At 35.8% G+C, this 26,244-nt stretch overlaps 1 protein-coding gene across 1 annotated transcript in view; it reads right to left on the bottom strand.

Moving 5' to 3' along the window:
- Positions 1-26,244, bottom strand: part of RANBP17 (RAN binding protein 17) — a 297,306-nt gene that overhangs the window by 265,986 nt on the left and 5,076 nt on the right. Inside the window, exons 2-8 of the mRNA XM_081277519.1 lie at positions 23,741-23,887; positions 20,029-20,119; positions 14,482-14,648; positions 11,159-11,224; positions 6,793-6,897; positions 4,822-4,987; positions 1,647-1,720 (exon numbers count right to left, since the gene is read on the bottom strand). Coding sequence (XP_081133645.1) covers positions 1,647-1,720; positions 4,822-4,987; positions 6,793-6,897; positions 11,159-11,224; positions 14,482-14,648; positions 20,029-20,119; positions 23,741-23,887 — 816 coding nt within the window. The remainder of the gene's footprint in view (positions 1-1,646; positions 1,721-4,821; positions 4,988-6,792; positions 6,898-11,158; positions 11,225-14,481; positions 14,649-20,028; positions 20,120-23,740; positions 23,888-26,244) is intronic.

Raw genomic sequence — 26,244 nt, forward strand, 5'->3', positions numbered from 1 at the left:
TATTTTAATTTGAAATCTTCACATAAAATGTGTGGCTCTCTTGGCAAGGGTAAGAATAGGTAAAAAATCCAAAAGATTGCCTTTTTAAAAGACATGCTTATTTGCCATTGCCTCTATCAGTTAAAAAAAAAAAAAAACACCCAAGTTTAAAAAAATACAAAAGCCAAACAAACTTAAAAACCTCCTCCTTCAGAACTCTGATGTACAGACTTAGGAAACACTAATATATTAAAAGCAAAACACCCAGGGTTCGGGGACATGTAGAACTGTTTTGTTGTTGTTGTTTTGTACTGGAGGATTAACCTAAGGGCCCTTCACCACTAAGCACATTCCTAGCCTTTTTCTTTGTTTTTCATTTGAAACAGGATCTAAATTGCTTAGGGCCTTGCTAAATTGCTGAGACTGGCCTTGAACTTGTAATCCTCCTGTCTCAGCCTCTGAAGCCACTGGGATTACATATATGCCCAACCAAGCCCAGCAAGAACTGGGTTCTGATCTTAGTAACAATGTGGACTTACTTTGTTACCCTGGGGTGACTTCCCTTAGCCATTCTGGGTGTGCTTTGTTTTTCTGGTACACCTGGTGAGGACAGCATTAGGAACCCTGCAGAACCACTGTGATGATCAGGTCAAACAAGTACCACATCAGAGCATGCCAATAAACAGCAGTTACCATCTCAGGAAACAGATGTCATCTACTTTTTTTAAATTGCCAGTACCTTTTTGTTTTAAAACATAATTACATGAAATCATGATTTTTAAACTACTATAAGCAAGGCTGCTCTGGTTGAAAGACAGAAGGCTGTGATACTGCCTGGAAACATGAGTCCTCAGTGAAACCCAGTTTAAAAGCTACTTCACTACCTTGAACTCTATAGATTCAAGGACAGACATGTTTTTTTGAAGTGTGGTTTTGTGAATCCACTTCTCCTTTCTAAATGATAACATCTAAACAAGCATACCACTGGTACATGCTTTAAATCAGGAACATCTTTTTTTTCAGAAAATGGCAACATTATTTCTAGAAGCTTGGATATTAAACCTATAATTATTTTTTAACATTACCATATCTATTACAGATGCTGCAAAGATGGAACCCACAGTCTCAAAGTTCTATGCAATAACAGAGTTTCAAGATTTTTTGAACATACAACAGAATTTGATTAAAAAACTTAACAAACAACAGTAGTCCTGAGCAAAAATCAAGTAAATAGATCCCTCTTTGTGCTTCATTCAGTGATACCTGGTGGAGGCTGTCTGCCAAGTCCAGGCCCTGGAGGGCTGAGGGGTGTTAGAAAGTGGGGAAGGTCCTGGTAAGGGAGCTGATAGCTGGACTTCAAACCTATGGGAACTGACTAGTAAGAAAGGTATATTTACAAGTTCGTGTGTTGTTCTGGCTCTGGCAGGAGCAAAATCAACAGTTCCTGGTTCTGGCTCAACCATTAAATGGAATGGACTACTGACAAAATAAACAAAACCCAACAAACAGCTCGAGTGATATGCACCTAGGATGACACAAGAACTACTGTGACAAGTCGACCCAATCAAACATATTAGCAGAGTTTTGTGGATAAATAAACTCCATCCCTTATGTTCATTAAAGATCACAGCTACTTTTCAATCAAGTAATGAATGAGTTTTACTTACTAACTGAGACAGCAGTGGTGGAAGTGAATGATACAAATTGAAGAAAAGATCCAATGTTTCTGGTTCCAGGAAAACTGAGAAAAAAAATTGATTTCTGATATCATTACTTTCAATCCAGTGATCTTAACAAATAAAACAAAATCACACAAACTGAGGACAATGAGATCTTGGCCACTCTTTGCAGTTGAGCTATTTTAAATTCCTAGCTACTTTCCTCAGAAAACTGAGATAATAGAGATTAAAAACTAGCCAAGATGATATAGCATCTACAGTTCTAAGTAGGGCAATCTTCCTAACTACTTTCATCTATATTAAAATAATATGAACACTGTTTAAAATTTCAAAAATTATCAATAAGCAAGCAGTACGAAAAAGTCTATAATATGAAAACAACTACATCTAGCCCCTTCCAACCACCTTTCAACATATTTACCTATACTTCTAAGTAATGTTGTACACTATTACTTCTTTTGGCTGTTTCACTTCAGATATAAGCTTAAGTATTACTCTGAGCCTAAGAGGCTGTAGCTGCTCAACCCCACCCTGCAACTCCACCTCCCCAATCTCCACAATCCACCCTCCCCTTCCATTACCAACATGATTGTGACTAAATCAACTTTGAAGTATTTACATTTATTATGACTACACAAAAAATATAAAAAACATTAACAGCCAGTCCTAGAAGTTTACTATATCACAATTACAATTCACTCTGTACTTAATCACAGCATTTTTCCTGTGTGTAGCTGTGTCACAAACTACAAATGCTCTCATTAGCAAGATGTTCTCCATGATGTTTTCCACAAGGTCAAGAGCACCAAACATTCTCATTTCCACTCTCCCAGCCCTACCTCTCAGATGCTCCCACAGAACTGGCTATTTCCTAACTTTGTCCCACAACGGTCTCCTCCCTACATCTATTCATTCCATCGTGGGTTGAAGTCCCTGTTCCTGCATCCCCTTCTTCCACCTTCTTGGCTTACAAACCAAGTAGCTTCCTGAGAGTAAGTACAGAGGGGATGAATTTGGGGAGGACTTGCATGTCTGAAGAGGTCTTTAATCTTGGTTATACTTGGTAATTTCCATCTAGTTGGAAAATAATTTTCCTGCAGAAGTCTGAATCTTCCAGTCTACAATGCTGCTATGGAGAAACTGACTATCCTTCTGGATCCCAATCCTTTGTAGGTGACTGACTTTTTTCTTTCTTGTACATTTTAGGAATTTTTCTTTATCCTCTGTATTCTAAAATGTCATGATTATGAAGCTTTGCACATACCCATTTTCACTCATGATGCTGGGTACTTGGTGAGACAGTTTAATCCAAAAACTCTTATGACCTGTAGTGCTGAGAACATTTTTGCAAATTTCCTCCTGTTTTCTCTGTCCTGTATTTTGGCCCTCCAAACCTTCAGATGCCAGGCCTAATTTTATCTTCTAGTTTTTTTTATATATTTTTCTCCTTTCAAGCATCTTGCTTCCTTTGTTCTACCTTCTAAATTTCATTAACTATTCAGAACATTCTCTGAATTTCTACTTTTTGATAATATCCTGCTCTTGTTCCAGGAATGTATTATCTTTTGTCATCTCTTTAGGAATAGTGATTATACCTGTTAGAAGCTAACTTCTACTCTTCATCTTGTCTACTCTTCACCTTGTCTATTTCTATTTTTTTTTAACTGAACTTTTTGAGATAATTCTAGATCCATATATAGTGACAAAACCCAGTACAGACTGACCTCATATTTTACTTAATATTTCACAATAGCACAAGGGAATTAACCTGGATACAATTCACCAATCTTATTAAATTTCCCAGTTTTACATGTACTTGTTTGTGTACACGTGGATGTTTTTAGTCTGTGCACTTCTTTATTCTATGTGTTGGTTCATGAATCCAATTACCACAGTCAAGATTCAGAACATTAAAACCCTTTATTGGTTTAGTCTCTGACTTCATACTAGAAGTTCTCAAAAACCCATGCTGCTTGTTATGGCTTGGATCTGCAATGTTCCCCAAAAGGCTCATGTACTCAAAGGCATGGTCCCTAATGCAGCCATGTCCAGAGGTGAGACTTTCAGGAAATGACTGGATCAGGAAGGTTCTAACCTCATTAATCCACCTGATGGATTAATGATTTGAAAGGATTATTGAAAGGCAGGGACCAAGTTACAGAAAGTAGGTCTGGCGGGGGGTGGGCTCTAGAAGGGTTTCATTGGGTGTGCCCCAGAAAGGTTTATCTTATCCCAGTCCCCTTCCTTCTTCTGTGTGTGTGTATATGTGTCTATCTCCCCCTCCCCTCCACCTTCACAGCTGCTAAGAGTGAGCAGCTTTCCTTTACCACGCCCTTCTGCCAGGATGTTTCTGCCTTGGGGCCAGATGACCATGAACTGAAACACCCCCTAAATTGTTTATTGGTCACAGTGACAAAAAAACTAACAGCATTCCTCAACTATATCAGGTATTCCTGATTCTGATATATGCTCTAGTTCAATTTTCTCAGAAAAAAAGCTTGGTCTTGTGAAGCAAGGGAACAGTGCAGATGAGGGAGGGAGGGAAAGGCAGTCACCTAGCTACACAAGTGGCAGAGAAGAGACTATTCAGAATACAGTCTTTTAACCAAACCCTTGAAGCCTCCTTCCCTCCCTGACTTCAGGGGTACCCTAAATACCACCTTTTTTTCTGGAATGAAATCATCTTGTTATTTTTTTGTACTGGAGGATTAACCTAGGGGCACTTCACCACTAAGCACATTCCTAGAACAGAGTAAGTTGCAACTCTGCTCTGCTAAGTCACTTACTCTAATTCATTCTCTTTATTGCTCTGGAAAATATGTTGACATCTCTTGTCTACTATTAGATCCTTTCCCATTCTGTTCATATGAAAGTTTCCAAACAGAGCTCTTGATTTTTTTTTTCTTCCCAAAACTGTTTTCCATCTATCTCTAGAGCTGTCTTCTTTTTTTTTTCCAAAATCAAAATATGGTAGTTACTATAATACATCAGGGGAAACATTTTGAAATTGGGTATCAGTAAACACTTCAGGTAGCAAATTCTTTTGGGTTGCAAAGCACTTTTCTGATTGCCTAGCCTAAAACTAAGACAACACACCCCGGGAAAATATATTGCTTCCTTCTGCATCATTAGGTTGACCACCCCTCATGCTCTTTATTCTTACTTGTTCTCCAGGTTGTTGGAATCTGTACTGTGCAAAGATCATCTGCAGACTCATCTGCTGAACTGCCAATGAAGTCAAAGTTGAGGCAGTTGAGGACCAGTTTTAAGACCTGCATCACCAGATTCTGTTGAAATTGATCTTGAAGATTTAAAGGTTTGGCCAATACCTGAAAAAAGGTTAAAAACAAAACACTATGAGCTGGGTGCAATGGTGCACACCTGTAATCCCAGTGGCTTTGGGAGGCTGAGGCAGGAGGATCAAAGCCAGGCTTAGCAACCTAGCAAGGCACTAAGCAACTCATTGAGACCCTGTTTCTAAATAAAATACAAAATAGGGTTGAGGATGTGGCTCAGTAGTTCAGTGCTCCTGGGTTCAATCCCCAGTACCAAAAAAATCCATTATGAACATATCAATAAATTTTAACTTTATGAATTTAAATAATTCTTTAATGCCAAATGGAAATTAGTTTAAAAAATTAACAAAATTATATTACTCCAAATATTAGGGGAGAAAAGTAAAATCACTATCAAATTTCTATGATAGACTGCATTCAAATTTAATTTTGTGAGATAAGAATAAAAACATTTATACCTGATGCCGTACTGCAGGTCATCATCTAAAGTTATAAGGCAGCACTAAGAAAAATACTCTCCACAATACAACTGCATAAATATATACATAATTATTACCTTAAAGGTGGTTTTGAACAAGCCAAAGATTAAATGTTCTTCAAGAAACACTAGGACTAACTTCAATTATAACAGAGACACAATGGGTTAACAAAAGCTGTCAGAACTGTGATTATGGGAGGACACTCACAAGCTCTGGAGAGCAATCCTGACACCAAAAACAATGCCCATTCTGACATATCAACAGACTATACCATTCTAGAGTTGCCCCATGAAACATCTGCAGAAGCAATGATGTGAAGTTTGGGATTCTCCAAGAATAACAACAAAAAAGAAGAAAAGTGAGCAGGTAGAGATTGGAGAGATGAAACAAGATTAGCTGCAAGCTATTACTGTTTAACTGAAGGGTTCTTGAGTGGCAATTATGTCTACTTTTGTATATGTTACATGTTGTATCTACCTACTTTTGCATATATTTTTCCATACTAAAAGAAAATGTTTAAGACAATAAGGTCTTTTAGTCTGACCTAGTAGGGTACTTATCATGTTACTGTCAAGGTAAACATTCCCTAATCCAAAAACTTGAAATACAAAATGCCCTGTAATATAAAAACTTTTGGAGCATCTACATGACAATCAAAATGATTTGGATTTTTGTGAATTTCAGGTTTTGGATTTTTGGATTGGTGATACTTAATAAAGTCTATGCAAAAATACAAATCTGAAACATTTCTAATTCTAAGTAGGCTAACAGGTACTCAGCTGGAACCATAGAACTGACATAAGGAGAAACTAGTTCTTATAGGAAGTGCTGTACTATGAGAACTAACAAGCTTGAGTGACACAATGGATTCCCTATGTTGATAAAGAGAACACAATGAAGTTATGAATCACAATATCACTAATGTTCAATAGGGCACTAAGTAAAAAATGGGAATTCCTATTTCCCTAAGAAATTGTTAAACTCAGCTAGCTATCTTAGCTAATCTAAGAAAATTTTTGGTGTTTAATGAATCAAACTTAATTATTTCATTTTTCATCTACATCCCATCAAAACATGGCAGGCAGATAAAGAAATCAAGACTCAATTTAGCTTCTTCAGTTAAGAACCTACCTAAAGTTACTAAGTTTCCTTTAGATTTTATTTTACATACCCAGGGAGTAAAAGCCAATTTTTTGGAACCCCTTAGAGATTTGTACAAATATATCATACTTACATTAAGACTGTGCACAATAATTCTTTTAAAGGCAGAACTGGGGGCAGAGGGAATCCACTTGAAATCCTTTTGAAACTGTTAAAATTTCCTAAATAACTAGAAAATTGAATAACTAAATAACTTACCTCTTTTAGAAGAGAACACGCTAGCACTAATATGTCTTTGAGAGAAGTGTCACGAAATGAAGTAGCTATTTTCCTGTGTTTTGCTGAAGGTCTAGAATAATCAACCTTAAAAAAAAAAAAAAGAAAAGAAAAATTAGTTTAACCAGATCTACCCCTCTCAAATACAAAAAAAAAAACAAAAACAAAACAAAAAAAAAACACCAAAAATGTACTCAGATAGAAATCGGGATTAAAGAATCATAAAGTTCAGAATTAAAATATCTTTTCAAAATCTACCAGGATAAATGATTTTACTCAAGAAGTTGGTTTCTGGACTCTTTTCATTCAGTGCTCTTCTGACAAACCACATGATCTAGAAATTAAAAGGCAGAGCTGATCATACTTTCAGAGGCAACATAAACACTGACTGTAAAATACTAGACCCAAGACCATCAGCTCCTGAACCAGGCACTACATTTCACATCATGCAAACAACTTCCCTGTCCCTTAGATGCCACCTGCAAGGTGAGAAGTCTCTGAGCTCATCTTCAAACCCTAGCACTCTGTAGATCAGCCACTAGATGAGAACAGAAAAATTCTTCTGTATGAAAGTGGTATCTTCGTATATACCACATGTCATTGGTTCATGTCACTGGTGTTGTGAATAACATGTCATTGGTATTCTGAAAACCACTAAAAGAGGATACTATAAACAAGAAATCTGATTTATAAGGTAAGCAATACAATTCTCCAAATATTTTGTTAGCTAATGGCATATAATTTTTAGGACTAAATAACTAGAATTAGCTCTTGAGTCTCTAATCTAAAATATAGTATGTCCAAACTACACTATTAATACTAGCAATTTTTCCATTTACCCATAGGGAAAAGCAAACAAAATTGAGGTCTGATGCCCAAATGATTATCAGCATCAAGGTCTAGGCATTATTATTTATTCCTTTTGCTATTTGGATGAAGAAAGTAAACCATTTTCCTTGCTAATGTTTACAGATTTGCAAAAAGCAGTAAGCTAAAAATTGATTATCTGACACTTCCTAATCTCCAACATATGATTTAGACTACACTTGTACTTATAAAACATGAAGCATATTAGAAGTCTGAAGTGATTACAGAAAGTAGTTACCGGAATCTGTATCCAATATCTAAGATTTGAACTACATTTTCAGTGTTCCTCCCTTAATTAAAACTTCAAAATATCTCCTACAATGCTTTTCTTTAATACAAATAAGAGTATGTGGCATTACGGTTTCAATTTATAAAGTATTCTTCACATATTATTTCACTTTATCTTCAAAACTACATATTATTCTTTTCTTAGAATGTGAGAAAATTAGAGTTTATAGCATATTATCTTAGCCTAATCTCTGAATGACCACCATGCCCACAGCATGGAGAAAGGAAATGAAGGGTTTTATTTATTTATATATATATATATATATATATATATATATATATATATATATATTTTAGTTTTAGGTGGACACATTCACAATATCTTTATTTTATGTTTATGTGGTGCTGAGGATCGAACCCAGTGCCTCATGCTTGCTTGGCAAGCCCTCTACCACTGAGCCACACCCCAGCCCTGAGGAAATGAAGGTTTGCTGAGGGCATCTGTACACTGGGAGCCACACTGTTGTTCACGAAATCCACCTCATAAGAAATGCCAGTCTCAATTTTCAATTCAAGAGAATGATATACAGACTTAAGAAGTTTGTACAAAGGAGTCAGCAACAGAGCTAAAATATAAATCCATGACTTATCCAGCATATTCTTCAAGGCTTGTGTGATAACTATTTTATTTGGGCTATTCATTTAGACACTGAATGCTTTGAGATGTGGCATGCACAGACACTTCCTACTGCACACCTCTGTCTCCACCCTGCAGGCACTGAATGAACTTACAAGGCACACATCTGACAACTCTAACATTGGATTTTCCTCATGTACTGCAGATCACCCCCAGACTGCCTTGTTTAGGAATGCTTAATAAATGCTAGTTGAATCTCAAAATGCCATAAAATTAGGCCAAGTCAAATATCTCCACAGAAGCCATATTCTTCCATGATATGAAGCCAAAGATCACACTTCAGACCTTGGAGCTCTTCTTCAAAGGAACTTGGTTCTGTGGAAGATGAGCCTGGAACCTTCTGTGCCAGAAGGAAGAAAAGCATTCAAAGAATGTGACAAATGTTCACTGGACAAAAACGCCAGCCTGAAAGGTCTCTTACGGACAAATTTTGGGAAAGCTTGAAAATCAAAATAATGTTAGTAATGAATTATAGCCTATTAAATAAACTTGTAAACCAATCAGTAAATTTTCAGTCTGATGAGGAATATGATATTTTCAATGCCTTAAATTGCCTCTCCAAAAATTTTTTGATTACAACAGAAAAAAGAATGAATCTACAAGAGACCATCTTAATTAAGAGATCAATATTGGCTGGGTCCAGGGACTATGCCTCTACAATACCAGCTACTTGTAGGACTGAGCTAGGAGGGTCACCAGTCTTAGGCACGGACAACTTAGCAAGAGCCTGTCTCAAAATAAAACCAAAAACGGGACTGGGATATAGCTCAGTGGTAGAATGCTTGCCTAATGTGCAAGGCCCTGTCAATCCCCTGGGGGGGGGGGGGATATATCTTAAAGTGAACCTCCTCAGTTATGTGACAAATCAAGTCATGCATGCACTTCCTGGCAGGAGAAATGAGAAGGCCACAGGATCTGTTCTGTGACACTCCTGACAAAAACACGTGATTTGAATCTAATGACAAGGAAACATCAAACCATCTCAAAATGAGACATTTTACAAAATAACTAGCCTGTAAACTTCACAAGTGTCAAGATCATAAAAGTGAAGGAATGACTGAGAGTTTTTTTCAGATTGAAGGTGACTAGCAGAACATGAGAAAGAAATACAATGCATGATAAAGTACATTTTTGGGATAACTGGTGAAATTTGAATAGGCTATGAGAATTAGATAACAGTAATATATCAGTGTTGACCTGCTTAAATTTTAATGATGGTATCATCGTGTAGGAAATACACTAAAGTATTCCCTGGGGATGGGGTATCATGTCAGCAATTCAGCATCAAATGGTCAAGAAAAACTTCTGTGAACTCAGAACTTTTCTGTAAGTTTATTTAAAAAAGAAAAAATTGGTTTATCTCTGAATAATACTTTTATTACAACTCCACATTATCTAGTCTTAGTTCAGTAACACACTAAATACAACCCTCATTGTCAGAGCAGTGTATATTCCTATCTTTGCTGTGATGTAGGAAATCAATGAAACTGCAAGTTTCATGATTAGTAAAATGTGTAGAAGCTGGATGGTGGGTATAAGGGGTTATTATATTTGTCTCTTTACTCTTTACCTATGAGGTTAAACTTCCATACTAAAACTATGGACCATCTCTGCCAATGTGTTATTATTACTAGTGCTGGAGGGAGCGAGGAAGGGGTGGGAGAAGGGCAGAGAGATATATACAGACAAATAGCAAAGATATCTTCACATAACTGGGGTGGAGAAGTCAGGGAGATGACAGCCATGGTAAACAGAGATCACTTTAAATTTTAGAAATTCTTCCTTTTAAATAAAAAAAAAAACCCAAATCTGATTGAACATAAATAGAAAAATAATTATTTTATTTAAAATATATATATATGGCTATACTGACTCCAAAGGGAGGTGGCAAGTGGCCCCGGGGATACAAGTTCTCCTTGCACACATACACATAACACACACCACAGAGGAGGGCAGTTTTTAAATTTAAACTCCATAACCCCCTTTATTATAAAATTATCCCGTGTAGAACCTAATTTCTGCTTTCGTCCCGTTTTGAAGCACACTATGCACAAAATTGAACAGGAGCGGGTGACAATGTACTCAGCTGCTGAGCTCATAAAAATCACAATTGGGGGGAGGGAGAGCTTCCTTGTATAGAGTGAAAATTCCAGCTAGAAAGTGGCCTGTTTCAGGATGAGTCCTGCTGGGTATCCTGCTGAAAATCAATTCACCAAATCACTTGTCTTTTATTTGTAAATGAGTAAAGTTTTGTTTCTCTTTGTGCATATAATTTATTTCTTACAGTTAACATATTACCATATATGCAGAAGATAAAGCAATAATTCTCCAAGTGTTCATGGAGCAAGGACCATGTCTATCTCTGCTCTTCGTAGTACATTCCACTATTGCTGATATTCCACTACTTAATTATCCCACCAATAAAACAGACATACACAAAAAGACTTTGCTTAGTCAGAGTTTTTATGTCACAAAAAAAAATGACTCTACATATGGCCACAAAGAAATAGCAGTACTTAAGCAAACTTCACGTTCCCATTAGATGGAAAGGCTTACCAGGTTCATTTCCTGAGTCAATTCAGAGAGGATTATGACTCCTATTATGCAGTGCTCCACAGTACCCTTTGGAGAAAATAACCAAGTTTAGCCTACGTGGAGACATGTGATTGGTTGGTTCTTACAGTGTAAACTAGGTAACAGTTACAAAATACTAAATACCAAAACATCACACTTACTTAATAACACATATATTAAAATATATAGAAAAGTCACTGAGTTCTACAAATAAAAGGATTTCAAGCTCATTTTTTGAAAGATAAATTTCAGTACCCAGAGTTGAAAGGGAAAATGCTCACCTACCTTAGAGCTACATAATATCCAACAAAATATTTCTGGCACCTGAGACTTACCATAAACTAAGCTTCAAATTATGAGTTTAGTTTAAAATTTTTTATAAGACTATAAATAAGTCTGAGCAAAAAAAAAATGCTCTTTAGCTCTATAAATTTACTTTGACACATACTGTGCAAAATTAATTTTATATACATATTATTAACAAATTACCCTACTCAAAAAAATCACAATGGAAATATGAAAAGTAAGTGTAACTTTGAATTACAGTGCAATCATACTAAAACATTAACAGACGGTACATTTTTCAATTTTTTTAATGCCTTTATTTATTTTTATGTGGTACTGAGGATTGAGCCCAGGGCCTTGCACATGCTAGGTGAGTGCTCTACTGCTGAGCCACAACCCTAGCCCCCATGTTTCAAATCTTTTTTTTTTAATTATTTTTTTAGTTGTAGTTGGACACAATACCTTTGTTTTTTGTTGTTGTTGTTGTTTTTAATGTGGTGCTGAGGATCGAACCCAGGGCCTCGTGCTTGCTAGGCGAGCGCACTACCACTGAACCACAATGCCAGCCCCATGTTTCAAATCTTAATGCTGTAGTTGGTCATCCCTTCTAACCCTCACAGAATTCTAATAATAATGCTCACTAGTGTAATGAAGTTCAGATTACCTCATAATAACAACGAAACGAACAAAAGAAACACCCCTGAATTCTTCAAGGCCTGATGAGGGTGCCTGATGGAGCCCCTAATTTCCCATTTCCTGAGGCATTCCTTCCCTGTGTACAGACTTGATGTTTCTCAAAATGTGGCTCCCTCGCCAACTGCTGGCCCAGTTGCAAATTCGACTCTAACATGAAAATGGCTTGGTACTGGTCTAAAACAAAATAAAGAGCAGGTACCAGAATAGAACACAGGTAAGTAACTAGATACTGTTCAGTTAAGCTGGCTTTTTTTTCTTTTTTTTCTTGGTGGGAGGGGCGAGTCTCTATTGATGAGAGAAACACAAAATTCATTTATGGTTTGACGTAAACTCCTTGTTGCAGAGCAGCAACCTGAACAGCAACCTGCTGCCGTAGGTGACAACTCTTGGATACGCATGTAGAAAGGAGGCACATACACATGCTGGGAGTGTGGCAGCAATGGGGCTACAACACTAGAGAAAGTGGGTGCCCAGAGGTCAGGACATTAAAGTTCTAACAAACCTATAATTTTCAGAACAAAATTCCCACAAGATGCTAACACCCAAATGAACCTTGTGGTACTATTTTTAGAGTACTAAAACAATAAATCGTCTTTCCCATGACTCAAGGCTAGGTCAAGTCATATACCCCAAAACAGTGCTAAATATTCTTTTATGGTATTATAATAAACTTTCAAGATAAAACATTTTGTTTCTTCTGGTCTCCCAAAATTGACAAAGGTACATGCTAAAGCCCAACTTAAAGCTGAACTTATCAGATGCTGAAGAGGGAGTCTGAGAAATGCTAGCCAACAAAAATTATTTCATTTCAGTTGGTTTTCAACTTCAGCTTTATTTTAAAAGAACTCCACATCTATTTTTGTCTACTGTCATGACTATTACCAGTCTTAGTAAATGACAAGAGAAGGACACTACAGTACTACTCCAAATTACAAACACAACTCTGAAGTAAGAAGCTCTGTCTCTGAATAAAATCTCCTCCTGTGCCAGTGCACGCTGCTCTCCTCAGGGATAAGAATGCGCTTAACTCCTGTCAAGTTCCAGATGATCAAATACTTGTTCACAGGGGTCTTAACAACGTGAATAAAAGAGAAGCTATGGGGGCCAGTATTTCAGTCTGAATTTGCAGTACTGCACTATGATGGGGTTACATCTAACACAGGGGGTGACTTTCAAAATTATTCAATGAGAAGGAAAATCCCAGAAAGTCAAAACTGCCCCTAATCGCTAATAAACCTGTGCTGAACCATCCCTCCATCAAAACTGCCAAATAGCCAGGCACAGTGGCGCATGCCTGTGATCCTAGCAGCTCTGGAGGCTGAGGCAGGAGGACTGCAAGTTCAAAGCCAGCTTTAGTAAAATTGAGGTGCTAAGCAACTCAGTGAGACACTGTCTCTAAATAAAACACAGAATAGGGCTGGGGATAGGGCTCAGTGGTCAAGTGCCCGGAGTTCAATCCCTGGTACCAAAAAACAAAAACAAAAAACCTGCCAAATATTCCTCAAGAACCACAACACATCACTGTTTTTTCAGATGACACCAGAGCTAAGGTAATTTTCTTTTAGGTAGGAATGTTTGTATGAAAAAAAAAAAAAAAAAAAAACATTTTTTCTTCTTTAAATATCCGAATCATCTTAAGAAAGAAGCATAAGGAACCAAGAGCAGATTCAGAATTCCTACAACATCCTGGTGCAGGTAATCACTGTAGGTTCTCTTGATTTTCCTTTTCCCAGTCCAAATATCTGAATTTATGTAAATTAAGCAATAACATACACTATGTCTTTAATAATTTAGGTTTAAAATATTCTTGACAAAATGAAGAGTTAATGCAGTATAGTATAAAATAAAAAAGTAAATGGTTAGAACACTTGTTGAAGTGCTAGTTACACACTTTACTAAATAATTATGTGATCTTATATAAATCATTTAACCTTTCTAAGCCCCAGTTTTCTCATTTAGAAAATGAAACCCATTTCCCAGGGTTGTAATGAGAATTAGATTAGATCATATATGATCTAATGATCATATATGAAAGCCATTATATCCATGGTTTGTATATATGCAATATATATATACGTCATAAATGAAAGAACATACATTTTTGCAATTAGAAAACACAATTATTTATGTTCTCCTGGTATGAAAATTATGTAAGCATGAATTTTATTGACAAAAAACAACAAAGGATCCAAGGATAAGTAATAAATGATAATTAATATGATGTAATGCTGGTAGCCACAAGCCAAACCATAAAGCTTGAAGAAAAGCAGAATTCTAAACCAAAAAAGGCAAGTAATGGTGTTAAAATAATACTGACTTCTTACCTGAAGAAACTTCTTCACATCAGCAATAATTTCTCTGAAGACAAACTGGTCTTTCTGAACTTCAAACCACCCCAACTTAGTGATTTTAGCAATGACTTGAATAAGAGCTTGGATGACAAAGGGAGCCAGCTTAGGTTGTGATGCCACATAATTCAGAATGTAGTTTCCTACAAAGAAAATATTCTATGATCATTTGGACTTTTTGAGAAACATAAAGGGAATCATGTGAGGACAAAGAGGAGGCAATGACAGGTCTTTCAGAGAGATCTCTTCCCATTCCTTGATATGTGTCCTTATTTACCTTCCATAAAGCTTGGTTCAAAAAAGCAAATTTGTTCCACTGCATTTATTTATCAGGGGATAACCGGAGCAAGATACGAACATTACTTTTGTTTCTAAATGATTCTATCTACTAAAAATGCTGGGTAAATGCAGAAAACTGTGACCAAGCCAAATGGACCGAGCTCTCCATGACATGTGTATGCCTGCATCTGCTAGCCACCTCAGGGCGCCTCACATGTGAGCGGCCACACCCGGCCTCATCTGGTGGTAGGATTTTCCATTCTGTATCACATAATCTCCTTTCCATCACTTCATAGTCACACAAAAGCTGCAAATCTCAGGAAGGGTTGTACGAACTTCAAATCTTTTCATTTCAAGTCAGAGTGCCACACTGTCTATACTGGTTAGGTATTCCTTAACCACTTAACATGTAAAATTCTACAACCCTTTTGTTAAACTTCTATCTTTTCTCTCTCTCTGTCACTGACAAAAGTTTTTGTTTGTTTGTTTGTTTGTTTAGTTGTAGTTAAGAAAATTATCTTTATTTTTTTTTATGTGGTGCTGAGGAATGAACCCAGGGTCTTGCACATGCTAGGCGAGCGCTCTACCGCTGAGCCACAATCCCAGCCCACTGACAAAGTTTTTGAATTGTGTTGTCATAATTTTATTTTTCTCATAAACCCTAAGGTTTTTATTATATAACACTGTATCATAAATCTCTTTTAGAACACAGGTCTACACAAAAACTTGTATGTAAATGTTCATAGAAGAATTATTTATGTTGGCCAAAAAGGCAAACAACCCAAAGGTTCATCAGCTAGTGAAGGGGTAACAAAATGTGGTCTACACAAGAAAATATTACTCTACAATAAAAAAGGAATGAAATATTGATACATGCTACAACAAGGCTGGAATGCAAAACACTTTGCTAAATGAAAAAGCCAACTACAAAAGAGGACATAATGTATGATTTTATTTCTAGACAATGTCCACAAAAAGTTAACCTGTGGAGGGAGAAAGCACATCACAGGTTCGTGGTACAGAGCAGGTGACTGTAAATGAATATAAGGGTGTTGAAATATTCTAACCAAGTTGTGATAATGTTCAAACAACTGTAAACTGACTAAAAGTCACTAACTATACACTTAAAATAAGTCAACTCTGTGGTATATCATACCTAATTAAAGCTATCTGAAAGAAATGGAGGAAGAGGAAAGGAGAAGGGACAGAGGGATGAAGGATTGGTTTATATAAGCAACCAAACCTAAGCTATACTTTCATTTGAAAGAAGGTGGGGAAAACAGCATTCAATCTAGGGAAAGAACATTTAAGAAAGGCACCAAGGCAGAAACAACCTGGCCTGGGGGAGTCCTTCACACACAATGAACAGGTTAGTACCAAAGAAGCTACAAGGCTGCCTCCACAAGAATGGGTCTTCAATGACAAGCTCATGAACCTTCAAATGGTACTTCACTGATAACCAACCATTAGCCATTGTTAACTACACTAAGAAGGTCAAAAATAGTGTAATAGACACAGAGGATCTGGCATTGAGTTCATGATTGGAAACAATGAGATATGTAAAGTGGTACCATATAATGAAGGACTAAGGATTTTGAAGCTGGCATGATAAAAGCAATTTGACTGTTAAGGCTTCTACACATTTTCAGCACTTTACTTTTACATGTCAATTATTATGATACATGTCAGATCTATTATATCATGACCAATCTTCTAATCTACTTGCAGAAATAAGAGTGGCAAATCAAAATAAAGAAATAAAAGAAATCCGTCATTTCTTGTCGTCTTGAAATTGTCTTGTATGTTTCTGGTTTTTTCCAAATTTCATTCCTACATTTTTTAAATTAGAGTACAGATACTCTTCAATTTACAATGAAGTAACATGCCAATAACCCATCATAAGTTGAAAATCTCTAGTAAGATGAAAATTCTTCTAATATACCTAACCTACCAAATATCATAGCTTAGCAACACATTACAATGTAGAATATTAGTTGTTTGCCCTGGTGATCCTGTGGCTGACTGGAAGCTGTAGCTTCCTGTTATTGCCCAGTGTCACATGAGTGCTATACCATTATCATCCAACCAGAGAGAGATCAAAATTCAGAATGTAAAGAATGGTTTCCACTGAATGCTTATTGCTCTTGCATCCTACTAAATTTTTTTAAAAATCTTAAGTTGAATCACCGTAAGTCAGGGAACATCTGCATTCCCATTTCGAAAACAAAGATTCTATTTCAAAAATGAATGTAGGTCAAATAGATAACCTAAATGCCTGTATTATTAAAGACATTAGATCAATATAGTTAATAACGGAAAGTACTAGGCCCAGATGGGTTTACTAGTGAACTATACCAAACATTTAAGGAAGAAATTATACCAATATACCAATTCTCCATATCTTCCAAAAGACAGAAGCAGAGGAAATGATATCTAATTCATTTCATGAGTCCAACATACCTTAATACCCAACCAAAGACATTACAAGAAACTACAGGCCAATGTCTCTCAACAAATTCTCAACAAAATATTGGCAAACTGAATCCAACAATATATAAGAAAAATTAAACACATGAGATTTATTACAGATATACAAGTTCAATTTGACCCTCAAAAATCAATTAACATCTCATCAATAGGCTAAAGAATAAAAAAAATCACATAATGATATCAAGAGATGCAGGGAAAGCATTTCACAAATGCAATAGCCATTCATGAGAAAAACTCTCAGCCAACTAAGAATATAGAGGGACTTCTTCTTCAACTAGATAAAAAACATCAAGTTCAAATCCAGTCTCAGCAATAGCGAGGCACTAAGCAACTCAGTGAGACCCTATCTCTAAATAAAATACAAAATAGGGCTGGGGATGTGGTTCAGTGGTCGAGTGCCCCTGAGTTCAATCCCTGGTACCCTTCCCCACCACCAAAACAAAACAAAACAAAACAAAAAAACAACTTACAGATAACACCATATTTAACAGTAAGAAACTTGAGGCTTTCCCACTAAAACCAGGAACAAGATAAGATGTCTCCTCTGACCACTATTTTTCAACACATACTAGAAATCCTAGCTCATGTAATAGGGAAAGAAAAGGAAATAGAAAGAATAGAGATTAGGAAGGAAGAAATAAAACTATCTTTGCTTACAGATGACACAATTATCTATGTAAAAAATCTGAACAACAAACCCTGAACAAGTGATTACAGAACAAGGTTGCAGGATACAAGGTTAATATACCAAAGCCGATTGTATTCCATTATCAACAATGAACAGTGGCACCTTAAATAATACCCCATATCATTTATATAGCACTCCAAAAATGAAATACTCAAGTATAAAACTGATAAAATATATGCCAGACCTATGCCAGAAAAATTACAGAGCTATAATAAAAAGAAACCAAAGATCTAAATAAACAAATGGCTTAAATCCAGAAAACTAACACCACCAAATATTTGCAAGAATTGGAAGCAATAGGAACTCTCATATGTTGCTGATGGGAATGCAAAATCATATAGCCAATTTGGAAGACACACTCTAGCAAGTGTGCACTTTGATATATACCCCAAATTGGAAACTTACGTCCGCACAAAATGTGCAAATGGATGTTCATAGAAGTTTTACTCACAATTGCCAAAACTGGAAGCAACCAAAACATCCTTCAATACATGCATGGATAAACTGTGGCACATCCAGACAATGAAATACCGCTGTTATTATTACAGAGAACCAGAAAGAAATGAAGTTATCAAGTCATGAAAAGACATGGAGTAACCTTAAGTGCAAATTACTAACTGAAAGAAGCCAATCTGAAAAGGCTACATACTGTATGATTCCAACAATATGACTTTTTGGAAAAGGAAAAACTATGGAAACCATAAAAAGATCAATGGTTGGGGGGAAAAGAGGGATGAACAGGCACAGGGGATTTGCAGGGCACCAAAACTATTCTGTACAATACTATACATTATCAAAGCCCACAGAACATACAACACCAAGAGTGAAACGTAACAGAGATTGTAAACTTTGGATAATAACAACTTATCAATGTAGGTTGGTTGATTCTAACAAATGTACCACTCTGGAGCAGGATATGCAGACAGCAAGGAAGGCTCTACATGTATGAGGGCAGAGAGTGTATCAAAACTTTGTAATTTCTGTTCAGTTTTGCTATAAACCCAAAAGTGCCTACCAAAATTAAGTGTATTTAAAATGTGTCTGTGTGTGCGCAAAAGTCAATTAAACAAAAATCCAAATTTTAGACTTACATTTATAGTGTTTGAATACTTATTTTTAAAGCTACAAACTTCTTTTGCTTTCTTAAACACACAAATTGACAAATGCATGGATAATTTCTTCTCTAGGCTTTCTGAAGTACCTAACACTCAACATGCTTAGGGAACAGGCAAACATATGAGGAAAATGACATCACTGTGTGATTCTGACCATTCAAATTTGAGCTTAAAGATCCTAACATCTAACACATTTTAATTTTTCTGACACAAATATAAAAATCATGTTAATCTTGAGGCTAAAGAAATCAACAATCTATTTCTATTATGAGCAGGAAGACAAAAAATCCTATACCTCAATTATTAGAGCTTTATCCATATGAAATACAAACTTACATATACACACATACAAAAACTTAAAAGTACATTACTTCTGAAAAATATTTGCTATTTTATAGAACCAGGTTCCAACTATAAGAGGTTCTAAGCACTGTTTACCCACACACAAATTATCAAGGAGTCAGCTTTTGGTTTTCAATGCATCACAACTGCTTTTGACATAGCACTCTGAGAAATACTGAAGCTTTCACTTCTCCTGTCATTGAGCTATAAGTCAACTTAAAGATTAAGAGCATGGATTCCATAAACTGAATGACAGCTCTATCATTTCCTAGCTGTGTGATCTTAGATTACATACACACTATTAAATCTAACTTCTTCAACTTGTAAAATTAGGATAACTCATGAATTTGCTTGGAGAATAAAATAAGATGGTACAGATCTTAGCAAATATTATTACTTATTATTAAACTAATATGCTTTTTACTACATATTGCACCATATTATCACATCATTATTAACATTGGATTAGTAAACGAGACTTAACTACTAATCTTAAAAAAAAATGACAGAATCAAATAATTCACAAGCCTAAAAACCGCTCTCCATATTTAAAAGTCAAAGTTTTACTTCTAAAGTAAAATTTGTTAAAAATCATAATAAACCACTTACTGATATCAATCCTCTGCTCAACAGGTAAAGGACTGATTCGGCTGACAAGTTTCGAAAGACATGTTGCTGCAAGGAGCTGAGCATAGGATGTCTGTGAAGAATAATTTTTTTTATTATCATCACAAATAAAATTAGAATAATCAAAATATTATAGGTAGTTTTTCTAAGCAAAAGTGAGAAGTTTTGTTTTTCCAAATTGATAGATTTACAATGTATAAAATGAATCTACTTCAGATACATATATACAGATATATATCTTATTATCAGTGTATATGTCATGTCAGAATAAGATAAGGCAAAAATGAACTTCAAATGTCTAACTTTCAAGGCACAGTACTAAATTAGATGTCAAAGCAAGGTGCTTTTTTTTTTTTTTTGCCATGATGCTACTATATCTTTCCTAAAAGAATATGTGTTAATAATATCAAACTAAACACTAATCACAAAATTCCCAAATCACACACAAAAATATCAATCATCAGAAAAATTAAATCCACTATCTCAACACAGAATTTCCTTACAAAAATGAAAAATAAAATGAGGTTGCACCAAATTTAAGTTTTCAAGTGGCTCATTGTTAACCAGGCAAGGAAAGACACTTAACAATGAGGAATTAATTAAATCACCATTGTTTTATTGTAGCAGCCTAAGTTATGTGTGCAGAGAAAATAAACCTTACTAGCCTTTTGGTGAGAACAAATGTTCAAAAATTGAAGACATGAAGCAACAACAAGTCAATTTAAAAGCAAGACAAATGATTTGGAAAGATTATTCCTAGCTCTCAATGAGTGAACAGATGTTACCAATACTGTTCATATTGTTAATATTACCAAAACTTTCTCCGTTTATTCTAGAAATCAACACTAAGTGTGATACAGCAAGAATTAGCCTCTCTGAAGAGTCGGTGTGGAATTATAGGTCAGAATATTTTCAAGACAGTTGAAGAAACATGAATTCAATATAACTTGAAGAAGAATCTGCGAGACACTGGTGGTAAAAATATGGAGCAGAAAGGGCTTAGTTGGGCAAATTTTAAAAGCTTGTTAAAAATGTAAAATGTTTAAGCCAGACATGGTGGTGCATGCCGATAATCCAGCGACCTGAGATGATGAGGCAGGAAGATCACCAGGAGCTTAGCAAGACCCTTTCTCAGAATGAAAGGGCTAGAGGTGTAGCTCAGTGGTATAAGGTCCTGAGTTCAATCCCCATTACTGGTGCGCGGCGAGAGTAACATGTTTCAAGCTTATAGTTTCATTAGCAGATATGCTATGGTAAACATTTGAGTCTATCATGCATTAATGAATCAGAGGTGCTAACAAAGTTTATTTACTCCTATGAACTTATCTTCAGTTCTGGGAAATTCTGTCAGAATCAGAAGCTCTGAATATCTCGTCCCACTTCCCAGTACTTTGGTCACTTATCAGTAGTAAAGTTGTACTGCAATTTTTTTAAACTTGGGGCTGAGAATGAAATTCTTTTGGATAAGATGACCAAGCCTCTATTATTCAACACTAAATGGCTTTGGGAATTATCTTTTTCTGCAAACTTGAAAATGTCTCGTAATGAATTCAACCTAAAATTCCAAAACTACCTAAAAGACAAACAGTACTTAGTACTTATATACAGAATGACTACAATGACTAACAACGCCATAAAATAATTTCAGTAACAACACTGACTCACAAGAAATGACAAGCTGCTCTAGACATTTCCTACACTTCTGAAAGTTAAAAACAAGTAGTGAGATCTCTATTTTCAGATTCATTTTCTAAGTGCCAACTGCAGTTCCAACACCACCGTTCAGACCTTGATGCAAATAAAAAGAAAATTTCCATATTTTCAAAATCCATTTAGCTGTGCAATTGAGGAGTTTCCACCTAATCTTCAATTGGAAGTGATTAATCTGCAATGTAATGACATGCTAAAAGGCAAATATCAAGAGAAGATATGATAGAATTCTATAAATGCCTTCTAAGTGATGAATATGTTTAATTAAAATCATATGCCCATGGACTGATTTTAGTATTTGGCAGTATACCTATCTATGTTAAAAGATATTTTCAAAGATGAAAAATGTAAAATTTTATTACGGATCAGCATTAACATATGAACACTTATATCAATGCTGATAACAGGAAACACAACTCTGAAATTCATTAATAGTCCTAAAAGAACTGTCCTATTGTTTTCTATTAATAGACCTCTATTACAAAAAACTACATTCAATTATTTTGAATTTTACCAATAAACCTTTGAGGACATTTGTTTTCTCTGTTGTTATAGAAATACTCATAAAATATCTTCCATTTTGCCTCTTGGCTCACAAAGCCTAAAACATTTACTTGATGGCTCTTTTCAGAAAAAGTTGTCCAATGCCAAATGTCTTCTTTGATATAATGAGAGCAACTAAGAACAGAGCAGGGAGGAAGAGCAGGAGGAAAAGATTAACATTAAACAGAGACATGAGGTGGGAGGGAAAGGGAGAGAAAAGGGAAATTGCATGGAAATGGAAGGAGACCCTCTATGTTATATAAAATTACATATAAGAGGTTGTGAGGGGAATGGGGAAAAAAAAAAACAAGGAGAGAAATGAATTACAGTAGACGGGGTAGAGAGAGAAGATGGGGGGGGGATAGTAGAGGATAGGAAAGGTAGCAGAATACAACAGTTACTAATAGGGCATTATGTAAAATTGTGGATGTGTAACCGACGTGATTCTGCAATCTTTGTAATGTTTTGAACAACCAATAAAATAAATAAATAAATAAATAAATAGAAAAAGTTGTCCAATTCTGGTCTGTATCATGAGGCCTCTGACTCCAGTGCTCATCATATCATTTCACAGTTCTTTGTCTATAGACCTATGCTTTACAACTAAACAATGCCCTCCTTTAGTTCATGTACATAAACCATTTAAGCAGTAGAGAGCATGATTTTATATGTAAGCACTTGCTAAACAATTTCTGAAAGAATAGCTCTGAATATCTAGAAAGTAGAATATCAAGAAGTAGCCAGCATTCTTTTGAATAATTCTTTCATGTTTCAAAGTTAACTACAACCTGCCTCTACCAACTAGATTAAAAAAGTGGCAAAAAAAAAAAAAAAAAAAAAGTTGCTCTAAAATGTAATTTTTTTCCCACTAAAATGAGACATAAAAGGATCCAAGGTGGGGTTGGGGTTGTTGCTCACCTAGGGAAGTGCTCGTCTAGGGAAGGGAAGGTAAGGCACTAGGTTTGATCCTCAGCACCACATAATAAATAAATAAATAAATAAATAAATAAATAAATAAATAAATAAATAAAGACACAATACCTAAAACTAAAGAAATATTAAGGACTGGGGTTGTGGCTCAGTGGCAGAGTGCTTGCCTTGCATATGTGAGGCACTGGGTTCAATCCTTAGCACCACATAAAAATAAATAAACAAAATAAAGACATTGTGCTCATGTATGACTGAAAAAAATGTTTAAAAAAAGGTCCAAGAGGAATCAAGAAATTATTTCAATTCATTCCTATTCTGCCTCCTGACTGACTATTCCCTAAATTTGCTTCCCTGGCTTTCCAATTCTTTCCCTGATTAATCTCTTTGACAATGAAATAAACTATAATAAAAAGATGTGGCAACATCTGTCATTGCTAATACACACGAATTGATTAACACTGACATACATTCAGTGGTCTCTCATGGTTAATTGTTGTTATCAAATACTTACTGTTCCTTGTTCTAATAAAAGTTGACACTTGCTGAGACATTCTGGGCTGTCAATAAGTTCCAAGAGTGCTTTCTCAGCCTCTATTCTTTGTGTAAGATCAGTCCCTATGTAGAGGTGAGTACATAATGCCTCCAATTCGGCCAAACTCTTGAGAAGAAAAACAAATTAACATTTTACGTGAATGAAAAAAGGTAAACACATTAACCACAGAAGACAATACAAATATCATGCCTGTATACATTAATCCAATACACATGTGCTGAGCTACAGCTACTTTCCAGGGGAAACCACGACAAACAAAACAGGCACATCTCCTACTCCTCCAATTACCGATAAATTAATAGTTATGCAATAACTGTAGTATAGAAAAGGGAAGACTTGCCTGATCCAAGGAGTTAGAAAAATAACGTACACCAAGACCAAAAAGAGTGAGCCTGATGGGGGAAAAAAGACTAGAAAGGCCTTCTGTCTACTTACCACTAGAAAGGTGGATGGCAAGTAGACAAAAGGAAATGCCAGATGAGGCCAGAGGTTTGGGGGTAGGGGGAAGATCATGTACAAATTTAAGATAATTCAATTTATATTTTCATGTTGTAAAAATTTCAATGGTTCTACCTATTAAAAAAAAGTAACAGTAATTGTAAATATATGCTGATTTGGGGCTTTTGAACTGACTTGAAAGCTACAAGTGAACTATGATGTGATTTTTTTGACCCCTTGGCATTTCTCACAATTTAATAACTGATGTATTTTATAAGCAAAAAGACTAATTCATTCTGTTTACAAATATAATCTCATCTGAAGACAGAAGACAAATAATCTGAAAGAAGAATGGAAAAATGAGCTTGGCATTCCTCTCAACTTAAAAGATTTTTGTGAAAATCATCTTTCTAAAACAAGTTACTTCACTAGAAACTTGAATCAGAAAATTGTCCTTAGAGGACAAAAATACTGACATAGATTTCAGTGATGGGTAGGCAAATAAGTTACGGGACATTTCTAAAGAAATGACAATTTTGGTCTTTCCTGGTTTGAATTTTTGAGGCAGCATAAGAGCTACACCAGACCATACATTCCCTCAAGTGCGACATCTTTTTATGATAGGAATATACAGCTGTCACTGAAACGGAGTCCCCTGGAGCTCAATGTTCCTCCCACTCCTCTCTTCTGCTGGGCTCCTTCAGGGCATTCTCTACTTCCCTAACAGGCCAAAGCCCAGCATCCTAGACTTGAGACTCTTCTGCTAGAGTGAAAAGGAAAGTCCAAAAGTAACGTTTTAAATAGATCCCCAGAAAGGACCTCAATGAACCACTTTTAAACATTTCCCAACCTCAACTGACCCGACAAACTCAGATTACTACATATATTATTCACAATATTAAAATGCACAGAAAATATATAATTCAAAAATACTAAGAATTCTCTTCTTCTCCAGGAAGAAATACAGAAATGAAAAGGACTACTTTTCTTTCCCCTGTCAACCTCAGAAGTCTTTTCCTTCACCTAATATATCTGAAGGACAAAAATTTTAGAACTGATAATACCCAGAATAATTCAACACTAAATTGATCCTGCTGTCATGCATTCACCTAGACTTAAGATTTTTTAAACAAGTAGACTTTCACTGCAAAAAAGAACTAGGTCCGAAATAATTACAGGACCTGTTTAACAAAACAAAAAGGCAAAAAAAAAAAAAAAAAAAAGAAGAAGAAGAATCTGGCAAGGTGGCACCTGCCTATAATCCCAGCCACTTGGGAGACACCAAGGCAGGGGGATCCTAAATTCAAGGCCAGCCTGGGCAACTTTGCAAGACTTTGTCTCAAAATAAAAAATAAAAAGTGCTAGGGGTGGAGCTCAGTGCCCCTGGGTTCAATCCCCAATACAAAACAAAAAAAACAAACAAAAATCCTAACAATATCAGTGCCTACTTAATGAGGTTTGTTTGGGGAATTAGTTCATGCCATGTACCTTGTAGCTCGAAGTATATATTATAAAGGCTAGTTTTGATTATTACCTGAAAATAATACTGTAATCAGTTGAATTATATCCCCCTAAGGCAGGTCCAAGCCCTAACCCTCCCACAACACCTAAGGTTTCCTAGAACTATGTGACCTTACTTGCAAACAGGGCCTTCACAAAGCCTTACTTGAGTTAAGGATCTCGGGAAGATATCATCCTGGATTTAGAGTGGGCCCTAAACCCAATTATTGGTATCCTCATTTATAAGAAAAGGAAAGGCAGACTTGAGGTGTAGAACAATAGAGGGCAGAGGGCCATGAGAGGGTGGAGGCAAACCAAGGACTGCCAAAGACTCAACAGCCACACAAGCTAGAGGAGGCATGATAGGGCTTCTCCTCAGGGACTTTCAGAAAGAACTGCCTTCCACCTTCAGAACTATCAGAGAATAAATTTGTGTTGTTCTAAGTCACCTAGTCGATGGTGATTTGTTACAAGAACCCTAAAGAACAAACAAAGGAAGAAAAAAACTAATACAAATATTAATA

This window comes from Spermophilus citellus (genome assembly GCF_964194105.1).
Source record: "Spermophilus citellus genome assembly, chromosome: 1".
Lineage (NCBI taxonomy): Eukaryota > Metazoa > Chordata > Mammalia > Rodentia > Sciuridae > Spermophilus > Spermophilus citellus.